The sequence below is a fragment of the Streptopelia decaocto genome, assembly GCF_964273445.1.
Source record: "Streptopelia decaocto genome assembly, chromosome: 7".
NCBI lineage: Eukaryota > Metazoa > Chordata > Aves > Columbiformes > Columbidae > Streptopelia > Streptopelia decaocto.
In genome coordinates, this window is record NC_138661.1 from 7,247,201 (window position 1) to 7,266,182 (window position 18,982).

At 43.4% G+C, this 18,982-nt stretch overlaps 1 protein-coding gene across 1 annotated transcript in view; it reads right to left on the reverse strand.

Moving 5' to 3' along the window:
- Positions 1–275: 275 nt before the first annotated feature.
- KCNH5 (potassium voltage-gated channel subfamily H member 5) overlaps positions 276–18,982 on the reverse strand; it is a gene marked incomplete at its 3' end in the record, with an annotated part of 157,334 nt that continues 138,627 nt past the window's right edge. The window contains exon 11 of the mRNA XM_082058753.1: positions 276–1,223. Coding sequence (XP_081914879.1) covers positions 276–1,223 — 948 coding nt within the window. The remainder of the gene's footprint in view (positions 1,224–18,982) is intronic.

Here is an 18,982-nt window from a genome sequence, read left to right on the forward strand (position 1 = left end):
ATAGAGATTATAAATAAATGTAAAGTGTGCATGCAGTCAACTGCATATTATACAAGCAATATCTATGTTAATAATTGTTTTCTTTGGCAGGCCAGAATCCAGCTGGACATGCAATATTTACATATCAAAATCCTTGGTGTGTTCAAGTCATATTGGATGCAAGTGAAAATATATATGTATATATATTTACCGTATACACACTCACATATATATGTATAAAGGTATATATACACCTCTGCATATATACTGTATACATATATACACATAGGTATATGCTAAAAGTGGATTTCATCTTTTTCTGATTCAGGTGATGCAGGCCTTGAAACACTAAAAATATCTTGACAGGGTATCTGGGGGGGCTGCTGGGGTGATAAATGAGACTTGGGGGAAGAGATCTGGGGTACGTTCTTTTCGGACAATATTTTTAAAATTTCTGCCACCTGCTTCTCAAGGGCAGTCATCCTACTGCTTAGCAGCTGGATATCTTCTTTGAGTTCGTGCTTGACTTCCTGCAGCGTGGTTTGTAAGGCCTGCTCAGGAATAGGGTAGAAAGGATGCCGAGCATCAGCCTGAATGGGGCTGTGCTCCAGGGGGCTGCGAGTCTCACCAGCTTTATCCAAGCGAAGGTCACTTTTTGTTATTCCACTGTCACAGGAGTCTGTTTTCCTCAGTGGGTTTTTATTTACACCATTCTCCGAGTCATTGCACTTGGGGTCATCAGACAGCAACCCCATGGACTCAGCCTTCGTGACGTTGTTCCAGTCCTCCTTCTTCTCCTCGTGGGTCCCCATTGTGTTCTTCAGTCGTAGCCACCCTTTCCCATTCCCATTTTTCATCCGAATGGGACTGTTTACTTTCAGACATTTTTGGTCTCCATTTCCATTTGGCTTGAGCTCCATCGCGTCCCTGTTGTTCTGCTTCACAGCCTCACTGGTTTTCATGTAAGCCAGGGATGTCTGGATGGGGGTGATCTGAGACACGGTGACCACGCTGGTGCCTGTGATGGAGGCCCCATTCTGCACGCTCCGGCTTTCCACTTGAAGCTGGTTCCTTTCTGGGTCGATGTGGGTTGAGCCTTGATTACGCATCTCCTTTTGCTGCTTGAATTTCTGGAAGAGTTTCCTCACGGGGTGGTCCACAGGGATGCTCAGCGTCACCTCATTCTTCTGGCGCAAGCGCTCCTCTTCTTCCTTCTTGACATCGCTGATTTTCCGGAAAATTATCTATATGGGATATAACCACAACAGAGTCAGTACCCAAAGGACATCACATGTTGCTGGGAGATGGGGGAAGCACACAGCCCCCTTAAGAGAACAACCATTTCTCCTTCTTTTCTATCTAAATTTATTGTAGTAAATTTATATGGAGCTGATTGAAACATGCTAACCTCAGGTATAAGCCACTGTGTAGTTGGAATACCTATATATCCACGGACACAGCTGCTTAGAAGTATAGATTGAAAGTGGGTTTCACTTTTATTTTTGATGAAAAAGTTAGAGCCTTGAAGGACTAAAAATATCCCAACACCAAGATAAGGAAAAAGACTGAATAAAGAGAAGAAAGAATGTGAGTAAGAACTCAAATACTGTGACACTTACCTGCCCATTAGTCCCACTCACACCTGCTCCATCACTAGTACAGATCAAAAGGAAACAAGAATTCAGTGGAGACTACATGGCTGCAAGTTTAAGTCAATACACACACCCTTCCAGAGACTGGAAAATCCAAATCTGCCCAATACTTTTTAGCTCTGCTTATTGCTAGTTCTTGAGCAGTGGCTGGAGGGTGCAATTAGGTTCCCCATGTGCCGAGTTGTGTGGCTTCAAGCAGCAACACAAGCATTTCCTGGAGAGTTTATATCTCTAATATGTGTGCATGTACTGGGAGCACCATGGAGAAGGACCATAACAGCAGTGTGCAATCATAAAACCCAGCAATATTCACCATTTTGTGATGTCATGCCATTTAATGCTGCAGTTATTTCACCCTGCAGTATCTCTCAGGTCTCTGTAGCAAAAGGAATTTGAGCCTCAAGCTGTGGACAGATTCAAACAGTAAAAATCTTTCGTTTGATTTTATGCATGTTACTAATATGAAATATCTTTTATTTATTTATTTATTTTTAGGTTCATCCCATTTTCTTGAATGTGGGAATGAGGAAGGATAAGGAACCTCAGATTCTTTGAACAACGATACTAAAGTGAAAAGCAGCAGATGATTAAATGCAAAGATGGACTGCGTAGGGATAGTGTTGGTAAGAAAAGTAAAAGAAAGCCCCTACAAACACAAACAAAATGCTGTGACAGTCAGATGTAAGTTTTGAAGCATCCGTTTGAGTATCCATATTTCAGTATCTATTTACTTTTTATAAAAAGGCTTCTCACCCCATCCGTATTTGCAATGAAATAGTTGCTTTCAAGTCTCACATCTTCAGAAGTCAGCAGAGGAATGCCAGAATGGCTACAGCTCCTTCCCTGCATGAATCTGGGGTTGAGCTGGACTTCAAAGCTTCATTAGAGAGCTTTCAAATGCAGTAAATACATCCTTGTGTGCTGCTGATAGATGCAGCTGCTTATAATAATCTGGAAAGTTAATGTGTTTATTAAAAGCCCAGTTTAAAAAAGAAAAAAAAAAAGAGAGAAGCATGGAAGATACTTTCATCTGGTTCCTCTGACCTAGATGCAGCAACATATACACTCATTTGGAAGCTCCCCATCATTAGCACCTACCCTCATGGAACAACTCTCTCTCTCAGACAAGCCACTGGGGACAGCAAATAAATGCAAGAGAAGTTGCCCTTGATTCAAAATTAAGTAATTACATTTAATTGACGCCATGCTTGCTAAATGAAGACTTGGGAGGTGTGTTATACTGTTTTGTTTGTGCCTTTCTTTCCCTGAAGGGCAGTGTGGCAGCTCTGGCAGATGATGCAATGCTGAAAGCAACCAGCTGTCCCCAGGATGTGTCTCAGAGAAGGTGGATGGTTGCTCCACTGTTCTCTCTGGCTGTGCTGCTCTGCCCTGTGCTGTGCCAGGCCAGAGTGGCTCTGTCCTTGAAAATGTCAAGGCTGGGAAAACATCCTCTATCCAATATTTCCCTGGCAGGGGCTGGCAGTGCTCCCGTGTCCAGTACAACACCAAATGTGTGGTCGGGAGAGGTACAAGGTAACTTTGACAACTGCTGTCCCACCAGCTGTTTATAAAGATCAGAGTGATAACAACAAAGACCCCAGCATCAGCTTTTTACTTCCTCTCTAAACACCTGAGCTTCGTTGAAAACTACCCTCATCTCCCTTTTCTTCCACCAGCCTACTCTTGTTTTTCATTTCTCCCTTTTCTCAGTTCAAAACTTCCCCAGACAGAGGTTATCTCCCTGCACAGAATGTAATTACCTGTGTCTGCTGTTGCCTTCTGCAGAAGAAAAGCCAAGACTTTGCTAATTTGACACCATCTGTACTTCACACTCCTGAAGTGGGCCCTTCTGAAAGCCAGGAAATCATTTGGGGTTTTTTTTTTGCCGCAGAACCACTTGGCCAGACATCACTTGGAGGAGCCAAACCCAGCTGAGCCCAAGCGCTGCTGTGCCTCATCACAAGGCCAACACTTGGGGAACCTGAACTTGTCCCTGCTGTGGGGAAAAGCCATCAGACTCACAGTGCAAATCTGCTCTGGCCAAGTGAGACCAAGGACTCGGTAACCACTTCCAGTCATGGGCTTTCTCCCACTTTATGCCCATGCAGTGGAAAGACACTCCCTCAAAGCCCTGCTGTCACCTTCCCAGAAGGAGATGCTCCTTTGGCCACATCTAGGACACAGGCATGAGCCTGGCAGAGCTTTTCAATACATCCTTTCTGCTTTCTTCTCTTGGGACAGAAAGTGCTACACCACAGAACAATTATGGTTAGCTCCTTCAAAGAAGCAAGCCCGCTGCACTCTGAATTAGTACGGAAAATGTCCACAGACTAGGACTGTGGTCTTGGTCATCCACCACCCACTGTCACCACTGTCACCACGAGGAAACTTTTTCATGCCTGTGTCACCCCATGGAGACTGTCCCCTCTTCAGGACACCCACACTCAACTAAGGAAGCACTAAGCCTAGCATAGCAGGGATCAAGTCTTAGTCAGGACTATTCAATATCCTTAGAATATGTGCAAGTAAAAGAAAGATCCACTTATGCAAACAAAGAACTGGGGAAAAAATTAGATGTGAATTCTAGCAGTAACGTTCTGCATTACCAAATTTGTCTATATTAGGAATGTTTTCGGGTCGTTGGATTTAATCCATTTCCACTGTAGTTTAACCTAACACAGATCAGGATAAAATGTGTTTACATGGAGACTTAATTCTATTATTGTCTAATAACTGTTACTGGATGTTTTTCCCTATAAATAAGAACAGAAAAACACCTCATACAATCTGTCATTCCTCAGCAAACTGAGAGAGGTTTATTTTGAAATCTTAAATTGGATGAGCTTTTTCAGTTGTACCTGACCTTTTTCAGAGAGGTTACACAGAGCCCTGTCCAAACATATGTCCCAGGAATAGACACAAACCCCAAAGGAGTTAATAGGAAGAAACTGAATTAACTGTGTGTATAGCACATCTCAAGAAGAGCCATGGCCCCAGCTCATGGCAAGTGCTAAACTCATTAATATGATGGAGATTCAGTGTAGGACTTCATCTCCTTTATGGATGGGATTGTGAAAGACTGCCCCATGTGACACAAATCCTGTCTCATGAGACCAGGTTCCTGGTTTTCTTGCTTTTAATGTATTTATTTTGGGAAGGAGGGGGAATGCAGGTGATGTTAATTATTGAGCTGGAAAAGGTTAAGTAGAAGTTAATGGATGGCCAGCCCAGGGAATTGAAGTATTGGGGTTATCTTACAAGGCAGGCACAGAGGAGACAACAGCAACCTGGGATTCTCCATTTAATCTTAACCCTAACATCATTTTCCTCTCCATGTGTCGTGGTTTAACCCGAGCTAGCAATACAATCATGATAGCCACTCACTCACTCCCATTCCCAGCCTCCAAATAGGGAAGAGAATTGAAAGGGAAGGGAGAAACTTGGATTGAAGTAAACACAGTTTAATAAAATAACAAAATACTAAAACACTACTAGTAAATATATATATAAAGTAGAAATAGAATATAAAATAAAAGATACTCAATGCAATTCCTCACAAACTCGGTCCACACCGAGCAGCCAGTCCCAGGAAACAGCTCCTGGTCCCAACAGCTGATCCCACAGAGAGAAAAAATGAAAAAGGCAGAAAGGCCCAGAGGCCTCTGCAAAATGACAGGATGGCAAAAGGCGAAATAAACGTCTCGAAAAGAACTTCTGACAAAAAGAGCAAAGAAAGCGAAGAAGTGAGAGAGAGCCCGGAAGATTCTGACTCTCCTTATATCTGAAACATGATGCTAATGGGATGGAATACTCTTATTGATCAGTCTGGATGTCAGTCAAGTTCTGCCCCTTCTGTGCCCCACTTCCTCGATGCCTCACAGCTGTGGGCAGAGCACTAAGAATGTCTTCGGCTCTCAGACCAGAGTGATAAATACATTAACTCTGTCTCAGGGTGTTATCTCCTTGTACTCAAACTAAGTCCAAATAATGACCATGCTAGCTATGAAAAAGGAAGGTTTTAACAGCATGAGGAAACCAACTCATTTTCAGTCAAACCAGCATAGCACTACATCAAGAGGTAACTGGCCACGATGCAAACTCATCCCACTGTCACTTCCACAAAAGAACCTGAACATAACTAGTACCTGGAATATTACAGCTGGAGCAGCTCCTGTGAAGGTGCCAACTTGTATAACTGAACCCAAAGCAAAGTGCAGACACGGGCAGCAGCAATGAGAGGCTGGGGAGCCAGATCAAGGCTGAGACTCAGGCAAGTTCTTTCATATACTGCCAAATTAATCAGTAAAGCTCTGGTCTTTTCAGATAATTTGAAATGTACTCCTTGTCTGCTGTATTTTTTGTACAGGTACTGTGAAAATCATTCCTCTGTGATCTTGCTCCCTTTGCAAAGACCCCTTAATAACAGACTCCAAGGAAGGTACATGGATGGATTAAAGAACTGGTAGAAGTCTTGAAGAATTACAGTAAGTTCATAAAAGTGGCAAATATTTGACCAGAGATCATCCTGTCCCATTCCTAGAACATCCCATGCTGCTGCTATTGCAGTTTAATACGTGCCTGTCCCTCACCACAGAAATTCACAGAAAATATAACGGTACAGCGAAAGGGCACACAGTTGTCATGGTGATGAATACAGTGGATGTGCACTGAGTGAGAGAGGGGAAAAGCCACACAAGGCCATCAAGGTAAAGATTTTCAGTGACTAATGAATTCTGGGTGCCCAATCTGAGGCATCCAACAAATGTGGCTGATGGGTGAGGGATGCTGGAGTCCTGCAGCAAGGGAAGACCCTGTCCTAGGAGAAATGGCTTGATTCAGCTAACCATGTGTTTATGCAGTGCCAAAAACTGGAACAGAAAGCAAACACAACATTTCAGCCCACACAGCTACATACAGCCATGTAGAAGAGAAGGAGGAGCCTGACATGTGGCTGGATTTAGGCTGCAATAAGTAACCGACAGGTCACAATCACTAATGCATAGGCTAGGCTGATGTGGGTGTTGGACACCTCTCAAAAATTGGTTCCAGAGGGAACTTTCTTGTTTGTATTAATGTCTTTTAGAAGCCCATCTTCCTAGCATCTGGTTACTCACAATCTAATGTATTTGTCCTTATCTCTGTATTTTTGGTCCCATTTAATACAAAAATATTCTAGAAGGCACCTTATTTCAATATTGTGGCCCTGAAGAACTCACTGTTCCACTCCTTAGCAGCCCTGAAAATCAGATCAATGAAATGATCCAGGTTAATAAATTTGAAGAAATAAATAGGTCTATTTTTAATCTGGACCGTGACAGTGACCCATCTGACAGCACAGAGCAGACCCCGAGTTGTACTGGAAAATGCTGCAGATGGGGCCAGTGGGATGAGTGGAACGAGTTGAGTAGGAACTTTGCAAGCTGGCTGCAGTGATGGAGGCAGCGTGTTAGGGGAATGCACCATCCCTTGGACCAAACCGAAGGTGAGACCCACAGAGCTGCTCCTTTACCAGCTTCCAGATCCCACCAGAAGGATTTGATCTGGTCCATATCCTACTGGAATGTCTAATTCCCATAAAAAGGGTCTGTGTCCTAACAAGTTGTGTTAGTCTTGACACCCTTTTATATAAGTTCTTTTCTGGAAATAGGAGAGCTCTCTTCCATTGCCTCCTTGGCTTGAAATGATTCAAATGAAACTGGAAAATGGATTTTAAAATTTTTGATGATATAAGCAATAACAGACAAATACTGCAATGACATATACCTCATTTTCTTCATAAGTGATGCTAAAAGCACCCCAATAAATACAACTGAAAATAATAAGGAAAGCTTAATTCATGCCTAGGCTGAACAACATAAAACAAAGCTTTGTAGAGATGTTTGCAAAAAATGCTATTAATTTTCACATCTCAGACTGCATTGTAGAAAAGTAAGCTGCCATTCTTCATATGCTATTGAAGGAGGCAAATTTGTTTCAGACCCAGCCCAGGATACCCCAACCCATGCTGTGCTCAGACAAGTATGCTATTTTCCTGCTTCTAAGAACAAACTACAAAATACACCCAATTTCCAGAGCCCAGACACTCAGAACAGGGTTCACCTACAAAGACGGTGTCTGCATCTGAACTCATTCTCCAGGAGCCCTGCACAGTGGAAGAAGAGAAAAAGATACTTGGAGACCGTGAGTCATTTCACCTGCAGCTCAGTGTTAAAACAGGTCAGACAAGCCGTACCCTGCAATGCCTGTTTGTCTCCTATGTCTATATAGGCAGCTTTGTGCATGTCACTTGGATGCAGACATCCTCCATGTGATGATAGGCAAGAAGTATCCAAATCCCTGCCTCTAGCAGTGCAAATGTCAGGGTTTGGTGCAGATTGTGTAAAAAGCATCCCTATAAAGCTTTTTTTCTGTGTATGTGTGTGTATTATACCCTTCAGCTGATGCTATTTTTATTTCCCCCAGCATCCTGGGGTATTACCAGTTCCCTGCTGGGATTCATTCCCCACACAGACCCAGAGACCAGCCAGTCCTTTCAGATAAACACCATTATTTTAAAAGCTGCAGAGGGAGGATGACTGACAACTGCACAGAAGACCATGCCAGACTGGTGGGTCCAAGTGTAAGCTTGTGAAAAAACCAAACATTTTGCCTGCACAGAGCAATCAGATGAAGCACCAATAGGGAAGGCAAAGTCCCCCTGTTCCTACCATGCTCCCCTGGAAAATCCTCCAGCTTTTTCTAGGAACCGAGCCAGCCTCCCTGCAGCTCCCACCTGGGACGGCTGTGGCTGCTTCCATACAAACACTCTTTTGCCCCTCTCCTCTGGTGAGACCCCACCTGGGGTCCTGAATCCAGCTCTGGAGCCCTCAGCACAGGACAGACATGGACCTGTTGGAGAGGAGCCACAGGAGCCACAGAAATGATCCAAGGCTGGAACAGCTCTGCTGGGAGGACAGGCTGAGAGAGTTGGGCTGTTCAGTCTGGAGAAGAGAAGGCTCCAGAGAGACCTTATTGTGGCCTTTCAGTGCTTAAAAGGGGCTGATAAGAAAGATGGAGACAGACTTCTTAGCAGGGACTGTTGTGATAGAACAAGGGATGATGGTTTTAAACTTTTAGCTTAGAGGGGAGATTCAGGCTGGACATGAGGAAGAAATGTTTTACAACAAGGGTGGTGAAACACTGGCCCAGGTTGCCCAGAGAGGTGGTGAATGCCCCATCCCTGGAGACATCCCAGGCCAGGCTGAATGGGGCTCTGAGCAACCTGATCTGGGTGGGGTGGCACTGGATGAGCTTTGATGGTCCCTTCCAACCCAAGCTATTCTATGATTCTATTATTTGGTATTGCAAATCTCATCCCACCATGGCACTGTGCACTGCTCAGGGCTGCCATCACCAGCAAACCCCTCCAAGGCCATTGCTTTGATGTGCTCAGTTGAGTCTAGGGTGCTTCATCCCTCAGTTCTTGAGGACTAGCCTTCTCCAGGAGCCTTCAGTTGTCAAAACAGGGCATATCGGGGTACCCTCCTTTTTGATATTCTGAAAACTATGCCAGTGAAGTCAAATTTCTCACATGTAACCTTTGGTAAACAGGCTTGGTCCAAAACTGAAGTAGTTTTTAAATCTAGGCAGGTCACGAAGAACATAATTCACTGTTAATATTCATATGTTAAAATGTTTTTAAATCTTATTTTTTCAGATATTATTTTTTTTAATTGAACTGTTATGATGCTAACAAGTCTTCCTTTTAATTTACATGAATAAAGATGTGCTTACATTTAAAAAGTTAAACTATTGAAAGAATGGACAGAAACAAATGCATAGGAAATCACTTCACACAATCCCTTGTGTTTGTAATTAGGAGTCCCAGGGGCTGGACTAGCAGAGCTGCAGTTCTGTCTGATAGGAGAGCCATGAGCCACCTGTATTTGTCCTTCAGCTAATGGTCCAGCCTGTGACTCTTGTTGCAAGCCAGAGAAACCTGAACAGTCGATATTAAGGTAAATCTTCCTTTGGGATGGATGCTAGAAGCTGCTGCCATGCCACCGTGGATGGTCTTACTGTGTCTGGACTGGTTCCTTGCCTTGAAAACCTGTTTCATTGCAGGTTTATTGCCCTTCCAAAACAGAGAGGGCAATGGCAGCATCACTCACAAGATGCAATTCCAGCTCTTGATCCCAAGGGAGAGCTTGGAGCGATGCCTCCTTCTAGGTCAAGGCATGGCAAGGAGCTTGGAGCAGACAGCTACGATGGGAAGACCAAGCCAGCAAGACCAGCAAACACCAGCAAAGGAGCAGCAAGGAGCACTGGCTCTGACCCAGCTTCTATTAACAGCTCTGTGGTATGGCTCATGCATGAGAGGAGCCTCTGACTGCAGTGCTCTGTGCTGGCAGGAGTCTCTGGAACGGAGAAGCACGGTCAGAAACTGCCGAATATGACAGTGACAAGAAACCTGGCAGAAATAGAGGGCAGCTGAAGCCACAAAAAGTGAGAGCCAACAGAGACTGAAGCCAGAGCACCTCTTTCCAAATGCAAACTGCATTTAGGCTGCTTCACCTAATTTACTCCTTCAAATCTCCACATTCTCTTAGTTCACCTTATTAATTTGCACTCCGAGGATGCAGAATAGATGGCCTGAAATGATGGCTTTATTGTTCTTCTGCTCTGTACACTCCTCAGATAGCTTTACTTTGATGTGAAATTGAGCCTCAAAAACAAATTGCTCTAACAACTGTTTTAATTGCTCTCCAGTAAATTCTCCTTAATCCTCCCATCCTAGGAACTGTTTTGTGTTAAACCATCACTTCATCTGTGTGTGCGAAAGGAATCACTGTCCTTGGCTGTGCAGTGAAAATGACTGACTGCTGAGCAATTAGTTAATCTCTGGGATAGGAGCGTTTAACTAAAGAGTCTTTCTTTGCTGGATTTTGGAGGAAAAGAAGATTTTCGTAGGTTAGTCTGCTGGCTGCTTGAAAGAAACAGTAAATAATAGCCTTTCTGCAAATTTCCATTGATCCTGACTTCACAGACACAGTAGCATGCAAAAGCCTGCTACCAAGCCCATTTTAATTTTGCTTTGGAGAAACTGTATTCATGTAGTTTCCTCCTAAATGATTATAGAATTGACTTGTAAGAGATGTGAAGATTTCCAATCCAACTAACAAAGTGATTTCACTTCAAGGAAAGGAGAAGAATCTCTTTTAAGGGAAATTTAATGGCATTTTATTATATGTGCAAGAAAGGGGTTAATCCTTTCACGGTGACTTCATTAAGAACTGTGCCCTTCAAGTTGCTCATCTAAAGAAAAAGTGGGGCATGTAGGGAGGGACCCTTCAGAAGAACCTAACAGCCAGTAACTGATTTTACAGAGCCCAGAACTTCCATCACCTCGTTACTGCCTGCTCTGTGTTTTAGAAATTGGTTACTGTAAGTCAAATTTTAATCTGGTTCCATTTTGTGTTTGCAATCAATTCACATGGCACCTGACTACTCTTGCAGAGAGACATCTGTGCATGCTGGCAGCCAATTAGGCTGATCTGCATTTACGAACACGCATGCATATTAAGAAGAGAGTTGTTGAGAGTTTGCCCCATCTACTTCGTACTTGCTATGGATCTGAAGTCATCCTTTTTTACTTTAAAACATGCCTGGATTGAAGAAGAAAGAGAAGAGAAGGAGGCAGAGATCCAAGTCACATTTGTCACATAAATCCAAGTCACATTTATCACATCCTGAGAGCATCAGGGCCCAAATCATACAGCACCAGGCTGGGATTCAGGAGAATGGATTATTCTGCCGGCCTGACCTTTGGCCAAGTAGAAGGTCTTGTGCAAATCACACTGTCTCTTCACGTCTCCATCTCTCCCAGTATAGGAGAGGATAATAACACTGCCCTCATTTCTGCAACTATTTGCAAAACCTTCTGTCATTGCTAACTATTTACGACTGAGAGACTAGAATCCAAGGCTGATAGCAGAGAGAGGCCACTGTTCTGGTCTATTGCCCAAGCTGCGACAGTTCATTAAAAAAAAGCCATCAAAAATACACATAGGTGTTCTTAGGATTTCAACTCAAGATTAAGAGCCCAAGGCACCGCTGCACTGAGACACCTAGGGCAGTGCACAACAGATGTACAATGCTACATGAAAGCCTCTGCTGACACCCTGAAGCATCAGTCAGACCTTGACTGAGGGTAGCATTGACACCGACTTCGCAAGGAAGAATCAGCCAAATTGCTCAGCTTGAGTGATGGGCACTGGTTCTTCAAATGGGTGTGATTATATGTTTAACTAAGAATGTGCTGAGCTAAGGAGTCAGATTGAGATGAGATGCCAAAGCCTGCTACTCTGTTTGCACAATTGCACACATTTACAACCAACCACATGAATACTTTTTGAGAGAAGCTCAATCTCCTGAACCAGGAGCTCTTCTGTTCTTTCAGTTGCCCCGACCTGAGCACCTCCTGCCCATGCATTCAGCAGTTACTCTCCTTCTCTTTGTATTCCTGGGGAAAACAACACAAGGATTTTCTGCTGCTGCAAGCTTAGCTGTTCTACCTTATGCCTGCTGGGCTCTGTATTCCTGCTTGGAAAGGGCTGCTGAAGAAGGGCCCTGTGCACCTTTAGAAGTGGGGAGCTTTGCTGTGATTTGTAAACAAGACTCTAGAATTGAAGCTGATTACTTCTTTTGCTGCTTTGCCCTCACTATTTTCTGTTTTCTTTGCTTTAATCAAACAGCAGATGCCTCTGCAAGTTGCAGAACAGTCAGACTTAGACCTATTTCTCCAATACTATCAAACACAGCAAAATGTACCTTCCACATAAAACCGAGGTTATTTTAAAGAATAAACCAGCAAGGCTACTTTATTTATTAATTTATGGTATTTTCAAAAAGGGTCTATCACCAGTTGGCCTAGTTTAGCATCAGCCCATTGCAGAGAGAAGTATTGATCTGTGTGGCCTCGGAAGACTGAGCTGTGACCACGATCCAAAGAGACACAATTCCTACTATGGGGCTCCTGTCACAACTGGGGACAACGAAGCCTAGCTTTAGCCTCCTAATTCCTCTTCAGGACCCTAAATCCTACACTGAACTCAATACAACAACGAAATTGGACAAGGGAGCTGAAATACTTTGTTGAATCAGGAGCTAATTTGTATTTTGTATACAACAGAGAGATGGTTAAACATGGGGAAACAGAGCAGAGAGTGATTTTGGGATAACTGTTGCAGTGTAACTATTATTGAGTAGTGCCTCAAGGGAAAACTTGCTCCTTCCCACTGGTTAAGTTTATCCACTTTGGGATTTAAACTCACACCTTCCTTTACTCCATAACAACTCTCCCATGTAAACAAGTTTAGCCTGGGCTGGTCATTTGGTGGGTGAGCAAACTAGATGATTCCTCCTGCTCTCTGCCTCCTTCTACCAATCTCTCCTTCTTGCAGATGTGCTCTTGATGGAGAGTATCTCATACCCATGTCCCCTTCCCTTTACCCTTCCCTTTCTCTTCCTTACTGAAGCAGTTATTAGAGGGAGGAAAGGGCAGGGGAGATATTTCTCCTACATCTCTGCCTGGTACTAAGGCAGAGAGAGGAGGAGATTTCTAACACTCTTGCTGGACTTTCTAACTTGCAGAAGGGAGGCTGAGGTACTTATGGGGTCCATGGTGGATTTCCAGCCCCTGGGAAAGAGGTGCCCTGCAGAAGGCTAAAAACTCAAGCTCAGTAGACCTAACATCTTTCACTAGATGTGGAGAAGACTACCAGCACAGCCTCCACTCACCTCAACAAATCCATCCCATGGCTTTTAGAACTCCACATGGACATAAACAGCCAGTGACACATACCACCAATTGGTGCACTAAGACTAGGTTGCCACCACCAGTCCTGCCAGCACATCTCCATTAGGAACTCTAGGACTCTGGAGCTGAAGGGAGCTTCCCATTGCCTCCCAGCCCAGTGCTCACTGTGAGACAGTGCCCCCTCAACAGGACAGTTTTCAACTGGTCCTGGCAAACTTCTACTGGCCACTGCATCAATATTTGTCATGGCATTGGCCTAATGAAATGTCAGTAAGCAGCGCTGTCCATTGATTCAGGCTTTGCTGTGGTGCAGATGAGTTATGGTCTGTGCATTTTATCACAGATTATTATTATTGAAAAAAAAACCCTCCTCAAAGAAAGAAGCCTTTGCTTTGCCCAGCACAGTATCTCCTACAACTTACATACTTCTGAGCATAAATAGGGAAAGATAGTTCAAAGCCTCCAGATGAGAGTGGGGTGGTTTGAGCTTGGGGCAGAATGCAGAAATGGTGCTCTCTGGGATGGGGAAAAGTGCCAAATGACTCTTGGACCTGCTCTTCGGCCTGATTTAACTTGGAACAGAAAATCAATCATCAATAATACTATGCAGTACTAATCCACCACTCTTCTTTCCCTGTATTGGAGAAAGCAGGATACATGCTGCTGCCCCTTTTGACAGATGCCAAAACCAGGGCACAGAAAGGTCATATATCACTTGCCCAGGGTCATTGAGCTGCTCAGTGGATGAACAAGAGGCGGAACAAAGGTTTCCAGCCCAGAAACCTCATAATAGGAAAAGCCATACTGCAAAAAGATTAAATATATGAAGAGATATATTAAAGTTAAATACAATTACTAACATAATAATGGACTTTCTTCTCGTTACTGCCCAGTCTGGGAAATACAGACCTGGATTTCAAATAGTTGGAAGGGCTCAACTGTAATTGCAGCTAATTGCTGAAATTGAAACGTGTTCAAGGCATTTTTACTGCTGTTTAGGTTTGTGTTGGAAACAGGGTGGAGAGGTGGGCAGCACTATCTCTGTTTATTTAGAGAAAATGTTAAGGTCTTGCTTTTATCCCAATGAAAAATGAAAAAAAAACCAAACCGTAACATTTGGCTTCTGGTCAGCCCTACTTGTGACAGACCGAGTATTCCTGCATATCCCTAGCACAAAGCCACACAGAACATGGGCCTAGAAGATTTGCAGAATTCACTTTTTTTTCTTGTGTTTTTGCCTCTTATGGGTTTCTGACTGAAAACCAAATGGTCTCAATAAATGCCTCAGAGAGACTCTCCATTTACAAAGTAATACATCAGCAAAAATACTGCAAATTGTTCCCAAAATGAACTATTCTCTCCTCTCTAAGTGGGAATTTAAATTAATTGAAATCATTATGTTTTTTTTCCTTAAATATTACTGTACCAGACTATAAAGTGTCTGAAATTTAATCTGAAGTCTTCAGACCTGAAAAAGTGCTTTGCAACTGAAAGCTTGTTGATTTTTTTTCCAGCTATATCAACTCGTCTAACAAAAGATAACGCCTCTTGCTATCAGCCTTGCTTCTGACATTGAGGACATTCTCCCTGGCTTTCAGAAACTTCGGTTTTATACAGAATGTGCTACCAGCTACTCTGTTCACTTCATCATTTGCAAGGTTTTGTTGATTTATTGAAAAGCTTTTATAACAGGAGCTTCAATTAAAACAAAGCACTTCCACTGCCATGTGATGTAGAACACCATCAGTTTTGTTTGGAAGTGATGAGTCAGAAATGAAGAAATAATTTTAAATGGTAGAACATATGAACAAGAGAGCGAAACAAAAGGGACAATGGGCCGCCTCTGTAGCTTGAAGAGCCAAGGCATCAAACCTTGTTGTATCTTTCCATATTACAAACCAGAGGTAAATCGTGCTGCTCTCTCACTGATAGACATTCCTCACCTGAAGGGGGTCTCATAGTGGAGACCAGTCTGGTAGGGAGAAGCACTGAATCCAAATTCAAGCTACTTCAAAAACATGGTAGTGTTCCTGAGAAAAAAGATTTAGGCTGGTGGCTGGACAGTCATTTGCTTGTTTCCCCTTTGCTTCTAGATCCCAGGCAAGGACTTGATCATTTAAATGCTCCTGGGGCTGAAGGTGAGGGTATGTCTACGCTGCACCTCAGAGAAGGGAACAAAGGTCCCCATTGCAGCATCGTAGCATCCCCCTGAAAAAAGGCAGGATTAATTAGGCTCAATTCATATCTGTTCTAATCTGGACCTGCTGCTTTCAAGCCCAAAGCTTGCACTGCACTATGGTTTTGCTTTCAGCCAAACAGCCACACTAAAGTTACCTTGCAGTTACTACTTTTCCTTCTTGACTCATAAACACAGCCTATTGCTATACCAGAGAAAACTGAACCTGCCTGGATCAAATCCAGGTAAGTGCTGACAGTGCTCACTCCCTTTCTACAGATCTTTTGGATGAAACCTAAGCTCAGATGACTGTTGAGCGTATCCCTGTGCTACCTTTCCCATGGGATACCCTGCAAACAAAGCCACAGGGATGCTGCAAGGGAGAACGAACCAGGGCAATTCAGCAACTCACATCTCTGCCAGAACAAAACCCACTGTCAGCGTGACCTGGCAATTACCTTAAATCAAAATCAAGGCTCAGAAAAGATGAACACCTCTGGCAGATCACTCACTGACTGAAAGAAAGGGTCAGCCCACCACATAATAGATGTGAAATAACTCAGTTGAACCATTGAGAAATTCAAATTTAACAGGTAAAAAAAGAGCAAAAGGTTATTTAAACTTCTAATGTCTACTTCATTTAACTATAGAAAGCTAATAAAATAATCTTAACAAGTATCCCTGGGATTCTTCAAGTGAAACATCTCACCCAGCAGGAGCTAAAATTTTCCCAGCCAAGAGCTCTCAGTTGGCAGTGTGTGAGTAAGGAGAGCTGGATGTTGAAACATCCTGTAATTGCCTTTAATATGATTGCAGCCAGCACTTCAGTGGGGGCAAACCCTTGAAGAGAAGAAAAGACTCAAGACATAAGCATGCAAACATTGAAGATTACCCAGTCAAGAAGAAATATACTATGAAAAGGAAGTGCTAATTTCACCTAAGCATCTCCCTTTAGCCAGAAGTGGTTGGTAGAGCTGCCACTGAGGGTGCTTTAGCCCAAGAGATTGAAGGTATTACAGTTTTTCAGAGACATCTGTAACTGGCAGCAGAGCAGAGGCCTTCTATTTATGGCATAATTAAATGAAATTTTTTTAGAGCGCAAAAATCCCATTTCAATGATGTTGCTAATATGTCCTTATATGTGAACCTGCACCAGGGAAGAGTTCTTCCTCTCTGGGGCAGAAAGTCAAGGAAAATCACCCACAGCCAGAAGAGCCTGGAGGAGAATTATCCACCAACTAGCAAACTCCCTATGAGAGCACGGAAATACTGCATCAGCCATGTGAAACTTCCCCACAAAGAGAGGTGCGCTGTTCCCTGAAGGTTACTTCTGCAGAAATGAAGTAGCTAATGATAGTTGTATCAGAGCCTCTTGCGAGCAAACCCAGCAGGTTTCCTATGTGACAAACACCCAGGGAGGACCAAGTGCTCTGCCTGTCCCCAAAGAGACCATCAGATGTTTTCTCTAACCTCAGAAGAAGTGACTGAGGAACTGGTGACTCTGCAGAGCTTTGTATTTATTTCTGAAGGGTATCAGCAAGAGGAAGAGACAGTACAGGAGAGTTAACTAGTAGGGCTATGGGGATGGGATGAACAGATGGTATGGTGAAGAACCATTTCCTTCCCATTTACATACTGACTGCATCAAATCAATCCCTGGGCTTTCATGACAATAAGATAAGGCTCTGCTGGGGAGGATTTTAGTGATCTGGCTATATCCTAGTTGTGGGTATCATTCTATTGGGTCCTGGCATTTAGTCTATTATTGGGAAAAAGGTCCTTCATTTTTTTTCATTTGATTTTCCCTAACACCTATATCACAGCCATCACCTCTTTCCTAGATGTGGATCTCTGTAAAGCTCATCAGCACTGTTTTATGCTCCTATCCATGTATTAAGGCACTGACACAGGATGCTCCTTAGAGGCTGAGCCTGCTGTTTTTGCAGCCTTAGCTTATCTCATTGCTCCAGACCCAAACAAATTAGTTTGTAATCCTCAGTATTGTATACTTTGGCAAATCTGGCTTTAAAAGTGATCAGAAATGACCTCGTCATGTAGACTTGGAGTTAGTCCAGTTGATTTGTCCTCTCCCCCTGTCTGAGGCTAGTAAGAAAACCCTGCACCTGAACAAATAACAGGTTTTTGCAATCGATAACGTTGATGATTCTGTATTTCCCCATTTGTGACTATGCTGCACCCTGTTTACACACTGTTTGTATCTTTTCTGCCATTCCCTGTGCACACACAATTAACAAAACACCAGCTGGTACAGGATGAATGCTGCTGCAAGGATGAAGAGAGACACCAGACAGAAGTACAGATCTCTGGCTCTGTTACCTTTCCATCTCAGATGCTGCGTTCCCTTCCCAGCAGTTCTTTTGACCCCTGAGACTTTGGCTAAAGCATCTTCTCTGTTTTGATCGATTTTTTTTTTTCTGGTGTCTGAAAAATCCAGCTGAGTCTAAGCCTCCCACATAAGACACCAGTTCTTCAGTCACCTTCTCCCATGAAAGTCTTGTCCAGGCACTTCTAGGAGGTTGACTCTCCTTGCTGGGGTCCAGCACCCATCTTAGATGCTAGGGGATGCCTACAGATGTGCAGCTGTGCCAGATGTTCCACCAGTGGGGCAGGGCTGATCCACAGAGCAAGAGCATCTGCTCACAAGAAGGCTAGTAAGGTTGAAGAAGGCTGTTGGGGATTTTGCAAGGTCAATCTCTGTCCAAGCACAGTCCTTACCTACCCTACTACAGATATCTGACACATGGGGCTGAATTTGAGCACAACTGGTCTGGGAGAAGCTCTTCATGGGACATGATCCTGATGGACCACAGGGCAAATAATGCCTTGGTTCAAACTTTCTGATAAATGCTTTAAGGTATAGCTGATGGTTCATGCAGATCAACCAGGCATCTGTTTGGCATATTAATGAATGGCTGTGTTGTGCTTGTAAATTATTATTCATGTACTTTTGTAGAACATCTTGAGGGTATTGGCTAAGTCCTTTAACAAGTGGAAACAAGGACAATTAATAACACATTAAAAACTTGCACCATTCGGCTCATCTATCTACATTTCTACTTTGGCAGGAGGGCTAATACAGCCTCAGAGAAGGATGGGTGTCATTCAAAATTGAGCTGCTCTAAACTACCAACAACTGTTCCATTTAAAAATGGATTTGCCTTAGACACACGATGTAGATGGAAATTCATTACCATGGCAGGCAGTCAAGGAAGGCAGAATCAGTGAAAACAGACACAGAAATTAAGTACTGAGATGCCCTGATAAAATCAGGGACACGGAGAAGGAAAACTGGATGCACGTGCACTGAGGGGTGAGCGACGCACACAAGTGGAAAAGCAAAGCTAATCTTAATAAAAA